The following is a 21,123-nucleotide window of genomic DNA, read 5'->3' as shown; positions in this document are numbered from 1 at the left end:
TAAAGATCTCCCACCTGGGGATCTCTATGGTGTTCTTTAGTGATGTCTGGTTCTGGGGGAAAAAAATGTATCTACCACTTTAGGGTTATCACCCAGGATCTGGTATTTGTGTAGACCATTATTACTTATGGGTGCTCTGTTGCAAGTTACTCAAAACTGCCCCTTGTTTGCTTTGGAGATCGGGGTCCTCGAACTTATGACCACCCCACTCACCCTCCTCCTCCTGCATCCAGGTGAGAAGCCTCCTTTGCTTCCTGCATATATATTAGTGGCATTGTAACTCCCTCCCACACACTGTGTACAGCCCTTGTGACCCCCTGTGTACAGGTGAGTGTCCCCTGATCCATGTGATGCTGACTCGTTTCTCTCTTCTAGAATATCACCTGTTGTGATGAGCTGTTGGCATTGGGATTCCAGCCCACTGGCTGAGCACAGGGCACAGTGCAGGAGTAGAGTGGACCTCTCGATGGAGGACGAGGTGCTCAACCACATCCTGGGCTCCTGGAGACCCACCACAATGGTTCCTGAGACCCCTGCTCTGGTGAAGCCCAGTATGTGCTGTGAAGAAAGCAGACTGCGGACTTTTACAGTGTGGCCTGGGCCCAGCACCATGTGCCCCCGTGACCTTGCCAGGGCTGGCTTCTACTACCTGGGCCCTGGTGACCGGGTTCAGTGCTTCTGCTGTGGAGGAGTCCTGAGATGTTGGGAACCTGGAGATGAACCACAAGGCGAACACCGTAAATTCTTTCCCTCATGCCCCTTTGTGCTGGGTAGAGAGGTGGGCAATATCCCCTGTGCAGGTGGCAGGGACTCTGTGGATGGGCAAATTCTTGGACAACTGCATCGGTTTCCTGGGGAGGAGGAAGAGGAGACTTGGCCGGCGGTGTACCCTGACTTGGTGGAGGAAAGGGAAAGATTAGCAACATATCGTAACTGGCCTCCTTATGCTGAGGTGACCCCCGATGTGCTGGCCCGGGCAGGCTTCTTTTACACTGGTAAGTGCCTCTCCACAGCTTGTGGTTGCCTGATGGTCATTCATTATACCCCTTAAATTACCCTGAGCTGGGGGCATCTTGCTGGTGGATTACTGCTGTATGGGTTCTCTAACTAGTGGTCACCCCAGTGCTGTTGGCCCTAATGACTAACTCTAACTTATTAGGAGACCTGCACAATGGAGAAGACAGGTCAAACTGCGTTAACAGAAGTGTTTAGGATATATAGATTTTGATTACTTGCATAGTATATGAAGGTAGAAAAAGCTTGATAAATGAAATGAGAAAGTGGGGTACATGGAGCCAAGTGACACACAAGTGAGGGCAGCTTCTGCTTTGGTGTTTGTTGTCCTCCACCATCCAAAGGGCAGCATCATTATTTTTTTATTTTTTTTTTGCAATTTCTTGAACTGTAGGTGGGGTTGGGAGTGCTCAAAGTCTTTGGTTTGATCTATGTACATCGGCAATTTGGGTCCAGGCTGTGTTACTCCTGAATTTATCTAGGCTCTACTAACAGGCCCTCGTCTATGGGAAGTCTTCAATATTTAGTTGGATTTTAGCCTCTGGATGTAAATCTCTTCAGTATCTCTGCTTGTGCTGAGTGAATAAATGTTGACGGAAGGTCCTGTAGCCTAGGGTCAAGTGTTGGGTCCTGGACACGTTACGGTCACTGGTGGGGAGAAATCACTAGTCAGTCATTAGACCAGCAGGGAACAAAAGGCTAAATGGGGAGTGGGCAATGCCCAATATGTAGAGTGCATTGTAGAAGCTTCATCTGTGGCTCATGTTTCTGATGTCTCCCATCTTGTGCAGGACACAGGGATAATGTCAAATGTTTTCACTGTGATGGTGGACTGAGAAACTGGGAGAGGGGGGACGACCCCTGGAGGGAGCATGCAAAGTGGTTCCCAAGGTAAGCGTGGAGCAATCGTGTTAACCAGTCTTCAGTTTTGTGTGCATTGGGTATATGACTCCGGCACTGGTGTCCCTGGCCTTCACAACAAACTATCATTGCAGGTGTGAATTCCTCGTACACTCCATGGGTCTTGCCTATGTCCGTGGCGTGCAGGACACTTTATTCAGCCCAGAAAGTACAGCGAGTTCAGTGAGTATGTGGCTGCCAAGCTTCTTTGTTTCTCTTCCATGATGTAGCTCAGAAGAGGGCTTTTACTCCTCATCCCACAAAAAATAAACCATTGCTGCAAAGTTGATGAACTGTCTACTAGAGATAACCCAGCTGCATGGCCTCCTGGTCATCACTAGGTGGAGCTATCAGTAAAGCCAACACCTCTTTAGCTGATGGAGGGGACCTGACTGTTTATTTAAATACAATATAACACTAGATAACTGTCAAACCTCTTTACAATTATATCCATAGCCTGAATCTCAGAGGTCAGTGGAAAGGAGCTCGGACAGCCGCAGTGGTGAGTGTCTTTCTCTCTGTACCACAGAGGCCAACAGTTTGAAGGTCAGCGCTATACACAGATATACCACCTGACTCTCTGTGACTCCCAAAAATAAGAGGTTTCTGGCCTTGACTGTGGTGACCATGCATGGTCACACGACCATCTCACTTTTTACATTGCAATCCCCCAATTGTGTTTATGGCTTGTGGCAGGTGCTTGGTTATATGCGCTCTTATGGCATCCTAGCCATCTCCTTCAGATATAGTATGGGCTACTCCATGGTCACATGGTTAATTTTGCATCTTCTGAGTTTGGAAATTGCACCCCTCACCAATACAGAGGACTTGATTTGAGAAGACCCATGTAGCGGAGGCTGCTGTGCCAGGGTGGTACCTGTGCACCCTACAGCTGTGGTGGGCAATGTGATGTGAGTGGGCACTATACTGCAGCCACTGAGTTTGTAGGATGAACATGCCAGGATATTGGGGGTTTGAGTAACTGGATTAACCCCTCCCTTGCAGATTCTCCTGGTGACAGGCAGGCCTTCCTTCACTCATCAGTAGCCCAGGGTGCTCTGCAGATGGGGTTCGATGAGGACTTGGTGGCTAGTTTGGTTCAAAGCCAATTCCTGCTGACTGGAGCCCCTTACAGCTCTGTCTCTGACCTGGTCCATGATCTAGTCCAGGCAGAAGAGGAGAGTCGGGCACACACAACAGGTATATACACAGCCTGCGCAAAGCAAAGTGTTGGCCTGTGTGGATGTTGAGAGTTGTAGTCCCCCGTATGATGGAGTGGTGTTTTGTTGCACTTGAGTTGATGTGCTGTTCTGTAGTCCCTTCCAGAGCTGCATTCTAAGCTATGGATTCCTGTTTGCTGTCGCTACCGGCAGTGACCATAATGTGATCCAGCAGAGTATGACTGACGCATCTGCCTATGTGTAGTCATATTTCTAAATGCAGCTCTGGATGTGAGTGGAGTAGAATTGTCTGGATGCAATTCCAAATCTGGTGCTCCCTGCCATACCCAAGTGCATTGTGTGGTGCTGCTGTGACCATTGCTCTCCCTCTAGACTTCGTAAGGATTCCTGAGGCTCCAGCACAAAGGGCAACTGCAGACCGCCAACCTTCAAAAGAGCCAGGTAATGCTGCTCTCATCCACTAGGGGATTGATTATAGTGCCCTAATGTGTAAGGGTTTTGCTATTGGCGTTAAGGTGCAATGTACATAGAAGCAGTATTATAGTAAGGTACCTACATTAGGTGGAGTAGATTCAGTATTACAGTAGCTATAATCTTGTACATAGGGGGCAGTATTGTAGTAGCGGTAATCTTGTATGTAGAGGCATTATTATAATAGTGGTGATCTTGTACATACAGGCAGTACTAATATTCTTGTATGTAATGGGCATCATTAGAATGGTTGCATACAATATAACTGATGTGTATTGTTTATGGCCCCCAGAATGGGATTTGCTGCATGAATCATTATATATTTTTATCCCCTTTCCCCAGACAATTCACTCAGCACTGAAGAGCAGCTCCGGAGGTTGCAGGAGGAAAGAATTTGTAAGGTGTGCCTGGATAAGGACGTGTCCATGGTCTTTGTGCCATGTGGACACCTGGTGGTCTGTATGGATTGTGCCCCCAATCTTAGACAATGCCCAATCTGCAGGGCAACGATCAGAGGCAGCGTACGGGCCTTCATGTCCTGATGTCTAGGACTGGTGAGTAAAATTTCAGTGCTTTCCAATATATCAAATATTAAAAAGCAAACTCTATTAAATCTGCAGACATGGGGTTAATGGCACTTTGAAGCCGAGCGACTGCTGCACAGCTGGGCTACCAGGAGGAAACTTGGCACCTTCTCATGGCAGCCTTTGGCCTTCAGTCACTGCTCAGGATGTGGTGAGCGGCAGCTTCAGAGCTGGCTGTCAGTCAGTGCCAGGGTGTGAATATAGCCACCGCTTACTAAGTGCTGAGCAGTGATTGAAGACACATCTCTGACAAACCCAGAGGCTTCTGGGAGAAAAGATTCACTTCCTCCTGGCAGCAGGGCTTTCAGTGCAGTAGCCACATGGCTTCAGAACGCTATTGACCTGCAGGATAATGGCTGTTTTAGACATGACAGGTTCCCTTTAAACTGTTCTAACCTGACCCTCAGTGATCACAAGTCTAAGCGCCCCTCAGTCAGAGGTCAGTTAGTAAATCTAATGACAGCTATGTTGTAATTGTATCACAGATGCCAAGGAGGATCTTACCCGCTGCTGCTTGCTAATCTCTGACTTCTAGACAACGGACTGGTCTCCTTCCAGTTTCTGCATTTGTGACAGAGCGGCCTGTACTGACCAAATATTAGAAGGTTCTTTATATTTAATATTTGCTTAATAAAAGATGTTAACATGATGTGGGAAGTTTTGCAATAAAGTATTATAATGTTTTATAAAATGGTGTCCTTCTGCTTATATGGCCCCAGTGGGGGAATTGGGTACTTGCTGTCCCAATTGGTTAACCTATGATGCCCACTTAATGCCCATCACATGTGATAAGGAACTAACTGCCCTTTCAATGCCCCAAACACCTACAGATGATGGATTCCTTGCAGATACAAGACTATATTGTGCTGTCCAATGCACTTACAGAAGGAGCTGTAGATGCTGGCATGACCACCAGGGGGCAGTGTTGACATGTTCTAATCATAGCACAAGTCTACCCTGCATATCTGGGGGTCCTATATTCTTACACCTGCAACCCACCAGACTAATCTCAATTATTTATCATATCAGGGCTTTGTAGAACTACAAGTTGCAGCCACAGTCAAAATTTAGCATTTAAATAGTTACTATTATAATCCATATTGTGGCAAAAGCAGCATGTACTATACACACATACACGCTGCAGTGGGCAACCTGAGCATCTGAGGGATGGGCTGAAATTCAGACTACCTTCAAATTCCAATACATGGTTCAGAAAAGCTGAAGTCTCTCGCATTCTTATTCTGAAATAATTGACATCCAAAGACCTTAATAAAAGACACTGTTTTTTTTTTTTTTTTTTTTTTTTTTTTTTTTGGGAGAGAACAAGTTATTTGTATTGTGAGAGGGAAGAGTAGAAATCTAATAACATCCAGAGCAGAGGGTTCTGGCTACCCAGAGCATGGAGGGGCACTGGTCCTGTAGTCCTCCAGTTTACCATCCCATCCGTTGACAGGTACTGTTCCGTCTGTGGACTTTTCTGGCTGGTCCATGTGCAATTCAAAAAGATGACGTGGCAATGACTGGATGAGTAAGGGCCAATACTGCAGATGGAAGAGTCACAACCTCTTCAAGGATGGCAGAAATCAGAGCTTGGCAGTGCCAATGTAGTCTGTGCTGCTCCAACCTGGCAAGGTAACGAGGTGGCAGTCTGTCTCCATAAGTCAACTCTGTTATTTGATCAGTCTATACCTGATGTCTGTAATGAGGAGCCGCCATTATGCTGCGGGTCACTGCGATCTTGTATCCCGTAGACAGTCGGCAATTGGATTTCTGCTTCCTGCACATGGTGCCACAACATGTCATTTACGACGGCCTGGAGCAGAAAAAAGATGTCAGAATTCTATGTAACATTTGTCAATATGCTACACTATTTTTACAAAAGACTTTTATTATAGTAGTTATATTCTTGTACATAGGAGGCAGTATTGTAGTATGAATAATGTGAACACCCCTTGGGGGGGGCACAGATGGTCACCTCAGCCATGGATTAAGGGATCTCTAATGCCCAGAAAGCCTTGTAGTGCAGCAAGATTCCACCAACTGAAATGTGCAAAGATCCAGCAAAACATCTTATTGAAACTCCATTAAAATCCATAGACCCGTTTCTGATCCGTGTCCTTACATAATGAATAAGGATACTTGTCAGAAACGTGTCTGCGGTTATTAATGTTTGTGGATTTTAATGAAGTTTGAGTAAAAGATTTATTTTACAAGCTCCTTTGGATCATTGTAGTAGTGACGAGATCACCATGGATGGTTGTGTCCTACTTTAGATGGAGGGGGGTGGGGGGAAATAGTCCTCATTTTGTGAATAAAATGTATTGTGTCCAATTCTCAGAAGGATTAGAATCTGGATTGTTTGCTTGTAATTACACTAATGAGCCACCATCCCCTTTACACATCTGCACAACACCCTCATTGTTACTCCGTCCCCTCCAGATGTGATGCATTACAAGGGAGGGTTCTCTGCTGCAGGAAAGTGTTAGAATTTTGACATTAAAAAAACAAATAATAAAAAGCTGCTTGTACTTTTTTTTTATTTGACTTGAAAGCCCCTTATCACCTAATCAAGGAACAGATAAGTGATTATTCTGGCCCCCACTGATTGCTAGGACAGGGGTACTTGTACTCCTCTGGCTATAGGTCTGCACCCAGGGAGAGGTGAATGTTGCGGCACGTCGTGTGTGCGTTTAGCCGTGACAATGACATCGCTGCCACTGAAGACAGCTCGGCTAGCTTTATCTGCAGCGTGGTCTTCATGTGATCAGCAGGGCCAACCTGAGATTTGCTGCCCAATTCTGCTCCTCTGGGCCGGACCAGCCGTGGGGAGTGGGATCCATGGTGAGAACGTTGTTTAGGCTGGAGACCGCTGTACCATCCCAGCTTTTCAGAGGCCCTGCATGAGCTGTAAGGGTGCATTCACATGTGACAGATTTTACTACAGACATTTCTGCGAATGAATCCCTTCCGTGTGTCTGAGTGAGAATATAGATTTCTGTAGCATCTATCAACTGAATGAGGCTGTCATATCTGCAACAAATCTGCCGTGCGTGAACCAGAAAACTCACAAAGAAAAGCACAATGAGAACGAGTTCTAAACACCCCCCTACAGAATATTCCACAATGGTGGGGGTGTATGGAGCCATGATGCTGCCATTACTTGAGGTTCCCCACCACTACATACTTGTACACCCAACCTGTATTTACCGCCTTTATTTTACTGTTTCTCATAGGACTCACTCTTACTAATGTATTATCCAGACAGTAAATCTGCTATTAATCAGACCTGCCTGTCGAGGTGTTGATGGCACACCATAGCATGGCAGTAGTGATACCAGCTGTTCATCAAGCCTTCCCATAGGAGAACGATCAATATTCAATCTCCTGCCCTGATGGTGTAATGAAGCTCCTACCATGTGTCATCCCCTTCCATGAATGACGGCAATCATATTCCCTGCATAACCCATCACTCACCTCCATGGATCAAAATCTGCACATATTTAGAGTCTGCTCGGCTCAGCCATCTTGTATACATTACATAGTCAGTACTCATGCTGAGGAGTTACATCCTATATTAGGCTGGGGCTACATGGAGACTTTAACTGCATGGACAGAATTCGCTAAGTGACGCTGCTACATTGTAGTAAATAGGGCAGTACCGCGACAAGCAAGTCGCAAAAAGTCTGACGCGGTTGGACTTTTTCAGATATAGTAATCACAGTCCTCTCAGAGTCACAATGTGCTCCATATACTTGTATTGCACTGCAATGTAGCATTGACACTTAGCGAACTAGGGCAGCACAACGTGTTTTGGCCAAAAGTACTTTCGTCCAACCTCAGCATTATTCTCCAGAGCTGCACTCACTATTCTGCTGGTGGAATCGCTGTGTACATATATTACTTATCCTGTACTGATCCTGAGTTATATCCTGTATTATACTCCAGAGCTGCACTCACTATTCTGCTGGTGGAGTCACTGTGTACATACATTACATTACTTATCCTGTACTGATCCTGAGTTACATCCTGCATTATACTCCAGAGCTGCACTCACTATTCTGCTGGTGCAGTCACTGTGTACATACATTACATTACTTATCCTGTACTGATCCTGAGTAACATCCTGTATTATACTCCAGAGCTGCACTCACTATTCTGCTGGTGCAGTCACTGTGTACATACATTACATTACTTATCCTGTACTGATCCTGAGTTACATCCTGTATTATACTCCAGAGCTTCACTCACTATTCTGCTGGTGGAGTCACTGTGTACATACATTACATTACTGATCCTGAGTTACATCCTGTATTATACTTCAGAGCTGCACTCACTATTCTGCTAAAAATCACCTATGACAATTAAAGGGAGATCCCTGAGATAAAGTGTCGCCTTATGAATCCCAAAGAACCACATTCTCAGACGTCTGGAGAACCACCATACCCAGGTGATCCTGGTGAACATCTATCACTTGATTGATATGGAAAGATCCCTGAGCTATATACGCTGGAGGCCGTGGCTGTACGCATCTGAAGGGGATATAACTTTGATATAATGACCTTTGGGAAATAAATGAGGCATAATCCATATAATCCAGGCAGTGCGATAGTGGTGGTGGTGACAAATGCCAAACATTGGCAATAGGGAGGTACGATGTGTCATATTGATGGCAGCAAGTGTGACCCCAGTAGGGTCATAGATGGGCGTCCGTGTCGCCTCCTTCTCATTGGCTGATACTTACAGGTAACTCTGCTTGAACAGCAGGTGATTGGACTTTTCATTGACATGGTAGAGAGGGAATGGATCATATCCACCAATGAAATCAACTGAAAGAAATAAATGCTCAAAATAAAAGAAAAACCAATGACATGGACATGCAGGAGGAGGAGAGAAAAGATGGAGGAGGAGGGAGAGGAGAAAAGGGGATGAATCAGTGAGGAGGAATGCAAGGAATGAATGATGCAGGGCGACATAGAGGGCATCTCCATGGGCGTACAATATATCACAGCTATGGCAGATGATATGGGGCCCAACAGGAAAGAAAAATACAGGGAGACCAACTAAAGGAGCACTTACTGATCATGGAGGACTAGGGCACCATCCCAATGCTTTACTATGAGGTCTCCAATTACTTAGGCACCCCGAAAATGAACTTAAGAGATGTAAATATGGTGGGGGCAAAATATGTCTGCCAATAGGGAAGGGGTATTCTCAAGAGCACATAGCACCAGTCACACCATGTCATGGCGACCCATAGATTTATTAGGAGAAGTACCGGCTCTGAATGTGACCTAGGACACTGTAAGGCCTACCTGCTTGCCCCCACAAAGCCTTAGAATGACCAATCGGGCGCAAACGGGAGTGGTCGACCATGTGATGTGTATGGGGGCTTCTCGACAAATGGTGTCGGGGGAGGTGAGGATTGGGCATGTCAAAATTTCAAACCCAATCCTGTTTTAGAGCTGTCTGGTAGCAGCTTTGTCCCCTCTGTCTATTGAAAATTCAGGAACTCGATTAATCATTCAGTTATCTCATGTGTAAGAGCAGTTTAAAAGGGTTGTCCACTGCTACGATAGGACATCAGTATCGGATCTGAGGGGAGTTGAACCCCGGCACACCGCCGATCAGCTGTCACTAGCTCCTGAAGTATAAACAGCTCCACACTCTGTATAGTGGCTGTTCCTGGTAATGCAGCTTTGATAGAAGCGCTGAGCTGCAGTACCCAAAAGCAGCCACTAACAGAGCTTGGCGCTGTGCTATTCCGGTTTTGTTCTCTGTTTAACATCCAGCGGAGCTGGTAATAGCCAATAGGTTGGGATGATAGTTGTCAGACACCCACCTATCTCACACTGATAACCTCAGGATAGGCCATCCATATCGTAGTGGACAACCCCTTTAAGAGCGGCATAGTATATTGTATACATTGGGTGCTAGGATTTACACCTCTAGTCTTCACCCCTGATTGGGACTTGTATGCACCTACTAGCTCCCCTTTAGACAAGGTTTAGATGGCCATATTTCATGTTTCTGCATATGGACCGTGAGACTCCTGACCTGAAGAGCTGCGGTCAGTCCGTGCATTCTGGTCCATATACAGACCCCATCTGAACTGACCTTATATAGGTGCCCTAAACGGGGCCGTAATCCAGACAAACTGGAAACACATCTAAGCAAGAAGAAAGGTCCTGGGAAAATAAATCGCATCTGTACAACATGTTAGATAGGGCAGCCCTTAATGATGCCATTGCTGCCTGTACGGGCAGGGGGTGGGAAGGCATTAGAGGTCTGCGTCCACGCCGCTGCTGATTCCTCTCCGCAGGGATCAGTATTGATAGGATTTGTCATTATATGGAAAAGAAAAATGGATGCAGAAAATGTTCATTAACCTGGATTTCTACATGTTCCATGGCACCGAATGGTTAACAGCTTGTGTCACCCACATGACCCAGATTTCTACTAATGATCAGTCCCAGTGTAGGAGAGGGTGGGGGTTGTAAGTGATCCGAGCAGGCATGGAGGAGAGAGCTCACATATCAGAAGAGCTGGACAGGGGCGGCTACGCGATATCAGAAGAGCTGGACAGGGGCGGCTACGCGATATCAGAAGAGCTGGACAGGGGCGGCTACGCGATATCAGAAGAGCTGGACAGGGGCGGCTACGCGATATCAGAAGAGCTGGACAGGGGCGGCTACGCCTACTGTAGTACAGCAGTTAGATTCTCATTCAGAAGAGGCAGTATTATAGTAGTTATATTCTTGTACATAGGCGGCAGTGTTATAGTAGTTATATTCTTGTACATAGGGGCAGTATTATAGTAGTTATATTCTTGTATATAGGAGGCAGTATTATAGTAGTTATATTCTTGTACATGGGGGCAGTATTATAGTAGTTATATTCTTGTACATAGGAGGCAGTATTATAGTAGTTATATTCTTGTACATGGGGGCAGTATTATAGTAGTTATATTCTTGTACATAGGAGGCAGTATTATAGTAGTTATATTCTTGTACATGGGGGCAGTATTATAGTAGTTATATTCTTGTACATAGGAGGCAGTATTATAGTAGTTATATTCTTGTACATGGGGGCAGTATTATAGTAGTTATATTCTTGTACATAGGAGGCAGTATTATAGTAGTTATATTCTTGTACATATGGGGCAGTATTATAGTAGTTATATTCTTGTACATATGGGGCAGTATTATAGTAGTTATATTCTTGTACATAGGGGCAGTATTATAGTAGTTATATTCTTGTACATAGGAGGCAGTATTATAATAGTTATATTCTTGTACATGGGGGCAGTATTATACTAGTTATATTCTTGTACATAGGAGGCAGTATTATAGTAGTTATATTCTTGTACATGGGGGCAGTATTATAGTAGTTATATTCTTGTACATAGGAGGCAGTATTATAGTAGTTATATTCTTGTACATGGGGGCAGTATTATAGTAGTTATATTCTTGTACATAGGAGGCAGTATTATAGTAGTTATATTCTTGTACATATGGGGCAGTATTATAGTAGTTATATTCTTGTACATATGGGGCAGTATTATAGTAGTTATATTCTTGTACATAGGGGCAGTATTATAGTAGTTATATTCTTGTACATAGCGGCAGTATTATAGTAGTTATATTCTTGTACATAGGGGCAGTATTATAGTAGCCATATTCCTGTATACAGGAGCTGTATTCTAGTAGTTATATTCTTGTACATAGGGGCAGTATTATAGTAGTTATATTCTTGTACATAGGAGGCAGTATTATAGTAGTTATATTCTTGTACATGGGGGCAGTATTATAGTAGTTATATTCTTGTACATAGGAGGCAGTATTATAGTAGTTATATTCTTGTACATATGGGGCAGTATTATAGTAGTTATATTCTTGTACATAGGGGCAGTATTATAGTAGTTATATTCTTGTACATAGGAGCAGTATTATAGTAGTTATATTCTTGTATATAGGAGCAGTATTATAGTAGTTATATTCTTGTATATAGGAGCAGTATTATAGTAGTTATATTCTTGTACATAGGGGGCAGTATTATAGTAGCTATATTCTTGTACACAAGAGGCAGTATTATAGTAGTTATATTCTTGTATATAGGAGCAGTATTATAGTAGTTATATTCTTGTACATAGGGGGCAGTATTATAGTAGCTATATTCTTGTACACAAGAGGCAGTATTATAGTAGTTATATTCTTGTATATAGGAGGCAGCATTATAGTAGTTATACTCTTGTACATAGGAGGCAGTATTATAGTAGTTATATTCTTGTACATAGGAGGCAGTAATATAGTAGTTATATTCTTGTACATAGGGGGCAGTATTATAGCAGTTATATTCCTGTATATAGGGGTCAGTATTATAGTAGTTATATTCTTGTACATAGGGGACAGTATTATAGTAGTTATATTCTTGTACATAAGAGGCAGTATTATAGTAGTTATATTCTTGTACATAGGGGCAGTATTATAGCAGTTATATTCTCATACATAGGCAGTATTATAGTAGTTATATTCTTTAACACAGGGGGGCAGTATTATAGTAGTTATATTCTCATACATAAGAGACAGTATTATAGTAGTTATATTCTTGTACATAGGAGGCAGTATTATAGTAGTTATATTCTTGTACATAGGGGGCAGAATTATAGTAGTTATATTCTTGTACACAGGGGACAGTATTATAGTAGTTATATTCTTGTACATAGGAGGCAGTATTATAGTAGTTATATTCTTGTACATAGGGGGCAGTATTATAGTAGTTATATTCTTGTACATAAGAGGCAGAATTATAGAAGTTATATTCTTGTACATAGGGGCAGTATTATAGCAGTTATATTCTCATACATAGGCAGTATTATAGTAGTTATATTCTTGAACACAGGGGGGCAGTATTATAGTAGTTATATTCTCATACATAAGAGGCAGTATTATAGTAGTTATATTCTTGTACACAGGGGGGCAGTATTATAGTAGTTATATTCTTGTACATAGGGGGCAGAATTATAGTAGTTATATTCTTGTACATAGGGGTACATAGGGGTAGTATTATAGTAGTTATATTCTTGTACATAGGGGGCAGGATTATAGTAGTTATATTCTTGTACATAGGGGTAGTATTATAGTAGTTATATTCTTGTATATAGGGGGCATATTATAGTAGCTACCGGTATATTCTTGTACATAGGAGCAGTATTATAGTAGTTATATTCTTGTACATAGTAGCAGTATTATAGTAGTTATATTCTTGTACATATGGGCAGTATTATAGTAGTTATATTCTTGTACATAGGGGTAGTATTATAGTAGTTATATTCTTGTATATAGGGAGCAGTATTATAGCAGTTATATTCTTATACATAGAGGGCAGTATTTTAGTAGTTATATTCTGGTATATAGGGAGCATTATTATCGTACTGATTTTCTTGCACATAGGGAGGCAGTATTATTAAACTTTTCTTATCCATGGACTAATCTTATGTTTACAGCATAATTAATATTATTATTGTTGTTGGAGAGATGTTGAAAACTTGTGTCACAATTGACAATGTGTGACAGTGGTTGCTGCGGGGGAGGGGTGATACACTGTGGCCTCTGGTTCGGCTCTGACCAGGTCACCATCTGCAAGCAGTTTACATGTTCTAATTGTGTCTGCACAAATTTCCCTTGGGTTCTCCTGCTCTTCTCTCCATATAATGACAGGTTAATTGGCTCTCCATGAAATTGGGGTAACTCAATGACCTGATAAATTCTGCACAGGAAGATTGTGATGTGCTTGCTCCTCCAGCATATGTAAGATAATGCAGAATAATGAAGATAATCACAGGATAATAGTTGGCATACTGGCAGCACTGCGCCCATGGGCTCATATACCGTTGGCAATATATCGGCCCTGTATATAGGAAGTGTATTGGTGTACCAATTTTTCATAAGCATACTTATGTGTAATGGCTTCCCATGAAGTGGCCTTAGCATGTCTGGTGGCCAAGATAAGGAAATCAGAATGAAAGACACAATAGGGCAATAACCTTAGTGAATCAATGTGCACTCAAAATTCATGTGAATAAAAATATTACTAAAGTAACTGATAGACGATAAGAAGAATAGAGAACCTGATGTTTTTACCCACCCAGCAGGGGCATACATAGAAATCATAGCTCAGCCCCCATCACAAAATTAGGAATGGATTTTACTCCCCAATAAAAGTTTTATCTACAACTTTATTAAAGTTAAATACCCATCGTTTTGCTTTTATGACGTAAATGGGTGCATTTTTCTGCCTTCTAATTAATTATTAAAATCTGGTTGCATGTGGCCACCACTAGGGGGAGATAGTGTCATATGGATTCTTAGGCTGGGTGCCCACGTAGCGTTTTTCAAGCGTTTATGCTGCGGAATTTCCGCAGCGGAAACGCTTGTTAAACGCTAGGTAATCCGCACCCCATGGTCCCCAAGGGGATTCCGCATGTTCTATGCACATGCTGCGGATTTTTCCGCAGCGTTTATGCTGTGTACAAAAATCCGCAGCATGTCATTTAATTTTGCGGAAGTGCAGCGGAACTCCCGCCATTGACTTGCATTGAGACGCACAGAAACCGCGACTGGACATTTTTACAAGCGGCTTCTATGAGTCTCTATGTGCGGATGGTACCCAGGTCTGGAGGAGAGGAGACTCTCATCCAGACCTGGGTACCATTGTACCTGTAAAAAAAGAATAAAATAACAAATAAAGTTTATACTCACCTGTCCGGCGTCTTCTCTCTGAATGCCAGCAGCGCTGAAGGACCTTCGGTGATGTCACAGTCATGTGACCGCAGGCCCTTCACCGCTCTGTCTCGCGATATGCCGGCAGCCGGGAACCAGCAAGGAAGCAGCGCTGCAGCCACGCCGGGGCCTCGGGGGTGAGTATAGCTTTATTTGTTTTAATTTTTACGGTTCACAATGTATAAATCCATGCTGTTTGCATGGATATATACAGTGTGACCTAGTTGTCAAGCACTTTCCAAGTGATGCTATCGCCTGGAAAGTGCTTGTCAATCTGCATGCGGAAACGCAAGTGAACCCGCATGTGGATCCGCATGTATTCTGCAGGAAAAACGCATGCACAATCTGCATGCGGAAACGCATGTGAACCCGCATGTGGATCCGCATGTATTCTGCAGGAAAAACGCATGCACAATCTGCATGCGTTTTTTTCTGCCAGGGAGATGCAGAAATGCTGCAGAAATTTTCTGCTTCATTTCTGCATCGTGGGCACATAGCCTTAAGGTACCGTCTCACATAACAACGCACCAGCGATCCCGACAACGATGTGACCTGGCCGGTATCGCTGGTGCGTCGCTAAGTGATCGCTGGTGAGCTGTTAAACAGGCAGGCTCACCAGCGATCAGGGGAGCAGCGACATCGTGGAAAGAATCTTTCCACGATGTCCTGCTCCTGTTTACCAGCCTGCTGAAGCAGGAGCAGGCTGGTAACCATGATAAACAGCGGGTTACTAGGGGCACACGCGCACTTAGTAACTCGCTGTTTATCATGGTTACCACTCTGCTACGGTGAGCAGGAGGTTACCGCTCACCAAAGCAGTGTGGTAACCATGATAAACAGCGGGTTACTAAGTGCGCGTGTGCCCCTAGTAACCCGCTATTTATCATGGTTACCAGCCTGATCGCTGGTCCCGCTGGTCACACACAGCGATGTGTGCTGACCAGCGGGAGGGCAAGGACCAAAAAATGGTCCAGGACATTCTGCAGCGATCAGCGACCTCACAGCAGGGGCCTGATCGCTGCAAAGTGTCACACAAAACCGTGACTCAGCAGCGATCTCGCTAGCGATCTCGCTATGTGAGACGGGGGCTTTACACCCATTAGACTCAGGGAGAGCCCTTTACATGTACATGCCCTTTACATTTGTATGCAGTGAGCTCCCTCTCGTGGTGACTGCAGGGAGTTGCTTAGAAAGCGTTATGGTAAGCAAGGGAAGCAATTGGGTGCAGGCTGACATCCACTGCAGGCTGTATAGCAATTGTATGTCCTGCCACTATGGTAGGGATGCCCCTGCCAGCTGATGCCTTGCTCTTGGCATAGGAGAATAACCTGGCAGTTTTTCTACCTAGGGCCTTTATGGTGTGGAAGGTGATATTTATCCATGTCTTATTTAGGGACAGATTAGTCATTGTTCAATTAATGTCATTTTGGAAATACTTTGATTTATTTCCCTACCAGTTGTAAGATCCTTGATTACTGTCAGTGAATGGAAACATTATTACTACAGCACATTCCTGTCCTGTTAGTTTGCTACAATGTATCAGTGCAGATAAATTCTGGGGTCCACTTTCTTTCTCAAAGAAAAATAAAACCCACACACTTAGCGTTGAGCAGTAAGAGGGTAGAATGGTTTTTTTTTTTTCTTTTCATTTTTTGGATATTAGCCATGAATGTTCACATAGACTGACAGCAATCAGAGATCTTAGAAATGGTGGATCACATAGGATACCAGAAAGTTGCAACAACTGAAGTCCATTGTGGAATGTTATGTAGTTATACATCATACTATTATGGCACCCCGTCAAAAGGAAGAAGAGATAAAGTGAACAGAAAGATCCATAGAAGGCTGCAGATATAAATGCTCAGGAGAGAAGGTTTATTAGAGGAGGGTCAGAGTCAGGTGACATTTTACAATACAGATTTTGGGGCCCCTTCTGCTGCATCGGTGGAGGCGGCTCTGTCCTCTCATCATTAGCTGTACAATGACTACACCTGAGCCGAATCACAGCCTTCACTTCCATCCGTAACTCTGAGAATAAAAACTACTCATATATAAGGATATACTCACAGCTGTCCTCCTCCTCCGTGAACACACTGGTGACATAACAGGCGTACACAAATCCAAGGAGCTGAAAAACAGAACCAGGGCAATTATAGTAGTTATATTCTTATACATAGGAGCAGTATTATAGTAGTTAAATTCTTGTATATAGGAGCAGTATTATAGTAGTTATATTCTTGTATATAGGGGCAGTATTATAGTAGTTATATTCTTGTATATAGGACGCAGCATTATAGTAGTTATATTCTTGTACATAGGAGCAGTATTATAGTAGTTATATTCTTGTACATAGGGGGCAGTATTATAGTAGTTATATTCTTGTACATAGGGGCAGTATTATAGTAGTTATATTCTTGTACATAGGGGGCAGTATTATAGTAGGTATATTCTTGTACATAGGGGCAGTATTATAGTAGTCATATTCTTGTACATAGGGGGCAGTATTATAGTAGTTATATTCTTGTACATAGGAGGCAGTATTATAGTAGGTATATTCTTGTACATAGGGGCAGTATTATAGTAGTTATATTCTTGTACATAGGGGGCAGTATTATAGTAGTTATATTCTTGTACATAAGAGGCAGTATTATAGTAGGTATATTCTTGTACATAGGGGCAGTATTATAGTAGTTATATTCTTGTACATAGGGGGCAGTATTATAGTAGTTATATTCTTGTACATAAGAGGCAGTATTATAGTAGGTATATTCTTGTACATAGGACGCAGTATTATAGTAGTTATATTCTTGTACATAGGAGCAGTATTATAGTAGTTATATTCTTGTACATAGGGGGCAGTATTATAGTAGTTATATTCTTGTACATAGGGGCAGTATTATAGTAGTTATATTCTTGTACATAGGGGGCAGTATTATAGTAGGTATATTCTTGTACATAGGGGCAGTATTATAGTAGTCATATTCTTGTACATAGGGGGCAGTATTATAGTAGTTATATTCTTGTACATAGGAGGCAGTATTATAGTAGGTATATTCTTGTACATAGGGGCAGTATTATAGTAGTCATATTCTTGTACATAGGGGGCAGTATTATAGTAGTTATATTCTTGTACATAGGAGGCAGTATTATAGTAGGTATATTCTTGTACATAGGGGCAGTATTATAGTAGTTATATTCTTGTACATAGGGGGCAGTATTATAGTAGGTATATTCTTGTACATAGGGGCAGTATTATAGTAGTCATATTCTTGTACATAGGGGGCAGTATTATAGTAGTTATATTCTTGTACATAGGAGGCAGTATTATAGTAGGTATATTCTTGTACATAGGGGCAGTATTATAGTAGTTATATTCTTGTACATAGGGGGCAGTATTATAGTAGTTATATTCTTGTACATAAGAGGCAGTATTATAGTAGGTATATTCTTGTACATAGGGGCAGTATTATAGTAGTTATATTCTTGTACATAGGGGCAGTATTATAGTAGTTATATTCTTGTACATAGGAGCTCTATTATAATAGTTATATTCTTGTACATAGGAGGCAGTATTATAGTAGGTATATTCTTGTACATAGGGGCAGTATTATAGTAGTTATATTCTTGTACATAGGGAGGCAGTATTATAGTAGTTATATTCTTGTATATAGGAGCAGTATTATAGTAGTTATATTCTTGTACAATGGGGCAGTGTTATAGTAGTTATATTCTTGTACAATGGGGCAGTATTATAGTAATTATATTATTATACATAGGGGCAGTATTATAGTAGTTATTTTCTTGTACATTGGGGCAGTATTATAGTAGTTATATTCTTGTACATAGAGGATAGTATTATAGTACTTATATTTTGTACATAAGGGCAGTATTATAGTAGTTATATTCTTGTATAGGGAGCAGTATTATAGTAGCTATTCTTGTACATAGGAAGCAGTATTATAGTAGTTATATTCATGTAAATAGGGGGCAGTATTATAGTAGTTATATTCTTGTAAATATGGGCAGTATTATAGTACTGATATTCTTGTACATATGGAGCAGTATTATAGTAGTTATATTCTTGTACATAGCAGGCAGTATAATAGTAGTTATATACTTGTACATTGGGTCAGTATTATAGTTACATAGTTTATAAGGCCGAAAAAAGACAAGCGTCCATCCAGTTCAGCCTATTTCTTGTGCACTGCAGCTATTCCGCAGCGTTGATCCAGAGGAAGGCAAAAAAAAAACATGCGGTATAGGCCAATTTACATCATTGAGGAAAAATTCACTTCCCGACACCAATCTGGCAGTCAGATTAAATCCCTGGATTAATTAACTATCACTAAGCATAAGATGTAATTTTATTGTTCTCAAGAAAGGCGTCCAGGCCTCTCTTGAACTCATTAAGTGAGTTGGACATCACCACTTCCTCTCCCAGAGAGTTCCAGAGTCTCACGGCTCTGACCGTAAAGAATCCCCTTCTATGCTGGTGCAGGAACCTCCTTTCCTCCAGACGCATAGTGTGCCCCCTCGTCTTTGTCACCATCCTTGGTATAAACCGGTCATGGGAGAGATCTCTGTACTGCCCCCTGATGTATTTATACATGTTTATGAGGTCTCCCCTAAGCCTTCTCTTTTCCAACGTAAATAGGCCTAATTTTGACAACCTCTCTGGGTATTCTAGTCCCTCCATTCCCTCCATATTATAGTAGTTATATTCTTGGACATAGAGGGCAGTATTATAATAGTTATATTCTTGTACATAGGGGGTAGCATTATAGTAGTTATATTCTTGTATATAGGGGGCAGTATAATAGTATTATATTCTTTTACATTGGGGCAGTATTATACTAGTTATATTCTTGGACATAGGTGGCAGTATTATAGTAGTTATATTCTTGTATATAGGGGCAGTATTATAGTTATATTCTTGTATATAGGGGCAGTATTATAGTAGTTATATTCTTCTACATAGCAGGCAGTATAATAGTAGTTATATACTTGTACATCGGGGCAGTATTATAGCAGTTATATTCTTGGACATAGAGGGCAGTATTATAATAGTTATATTCTTGTACATAGGGGGTAGTATTATAGTAGTTATATTCTTGCATATAGGGGCAGTATTATAGTAGTTATATTCTTGTATATAGGGGGCAGTATTATAGTAGTTATATGCTTGTATATAGGGGCAGTATTATAGAAGCTATATTCTTGTATATAGGGGCAGCATAATAGTATTATATTCTTGTACATTGGGGCAGTATTATACTAGTTATATTCTTGTACATAGAGGGCAGTATTATAGCAGTTATATTCTTGTATATAGGGGCAGTATTATAGTTATATTCTTGTATATAGGGGGCAGTATTATAGTAGTTATATTCTTCTACATAGCAGGCCATATAATAGTAGTTATATTCTTGTACATAGGGGGCAGTATTATAGTAGTTTTATTCTTGTACACAGGGGGCAGTATTATAGTAGTTATATTCCTGTACACAGGGGCAGTATTATAGTAATTATATTCTTGTACATAGGGGGCAGTATTATAGTAATTATATTCTTGTACATAGGGGGCAGTATTATAGTAGTTATATTCTTGTACATAGGAGCAGTATTATAGTAGTTATATTCTTGTATATAGGAGGCAGCATTATAGTAGTTATATTCTTGTACATAGGAGCAGTATTATAGTAGTTATATTCCTGTACATAGGGGGCAGTATTATAGTAGTTATATTCTTGTACATAGGGGGCAGTATTATAGTAGTTATATTCTTGTATATAGGGGCAGTATTATAGTTATATTCTTGTATATAGGGGCAGTATTATAGTAGTTATATTCTTCTACATAGCAGGCAGTATAATAGTAGTTATATACTTGTACATCGGGGCAGTATTATAGCAGTTATATTCTTGGACATAGAGGGCAGTATTATAATAGTTATATTCTTGTACATAGGGGGTAGTATTATAGTAGTTATATTCTTGCATATAGGGGCAGTATTATAGTAGTTATATTCTTGTATATAGGGGGCAGTATTATAGTAGTTATATGCTTGTATATAGGGGCAGTATTATAGAAGCTATATTCTTGTATATAGGGGCAGCATAATAGTATTATATTCTTGTACATTGGGGCAGTATTATACTAGTTATATTCTTGTACATAGAGGGCAGTATTATAGCA

At 41.7% G+C, this 21,123-nt stretch overlaps 2 protein-coding genes across 3 annotated transcripts in view; one reads left to right on the top strand and one right to left on the bottom strand.

Moving 5' to 3' along the window:
- Window positions 1–391: 391 nt before the first annotated feature.
- On the top strand, window positions 392–4,800 carry BIRC7 (baculoviral IAP repeat containing 7). Its single transcript, XM_073682947.1, has 8 exons — window positions 392–995; window positions 1,806–1,905; window positions 2,010–2,088; window positions 2,371–2,416; window positions 2,920–3,114; window positions 3,468–3,536; window positions 3,909–4,120; window positions 4,636–4,800. The coding sequence occupies exons 1-7, from the start codon at window positions 392–394 to the stop codon at window positions 4,106–4,108; spliced, it is 1,293 nt and encodes a 430-aa protein (XP_073539048.1). The 3' UTR covers window positions 4,109–4,120; window positions 4,636–4,800.
- Window positions 4,801–5,451: 651 nt separating this feature from the next.
- Window positions 5,452–21,123, bottom strand: part of NKAIN4 (sodium/potassium transporting ATPase interacting 4) — a 42,498-nt gene continuing 26,826 nt past the window's right edge. The window contains exons 5-7 of one of the 2 annotated variants that reach the window (XM_073682946.1): window positions 16,996–17,056; window positions 8,892–8,976; window positions 5,452–5,963 (exon numbers count right to left, since the gene is read on the bottom strand). In XM_073682946.1, coding sequence (XP_073539047.1) covers window positions 5,954–5,963; window positions 8,892–8,976; window positions 16,996–17,056 — 156 coding nt within the window. In that variant the 3' untranslated portion in view covers window positions 5,452–5,953. The remainder of the gene's footprint in view (window positions 5,964–8,891; window positions 8,977–16,995; window positions 17,057–21,123) is intronic. The other variant, XM_073682945.1, reaches the window with a different exon arrangement.

The sequence above is a fragment of the Phyllobates terribilis genome, unplaced genomic scaffold (assembly GCF_046119375.1).
Source record: "Phyllobates terribilis strain yellow unplaced genomic scaffold, ASM4611937v1 Scaffold_5__5_contigs__length_657084704, whole genome shotgun sequence".
Classification (NCBI taxonomy): domain Eukaryota; kingdom Metazoa; phylum Chordata; class Amphibia; order Anura; family Dendrobatidae; genus Phyllobates; species Phyllobates terribilis.
This window is presented reverse-complemented; position numbering and strand designations above follow the sequence as displayed.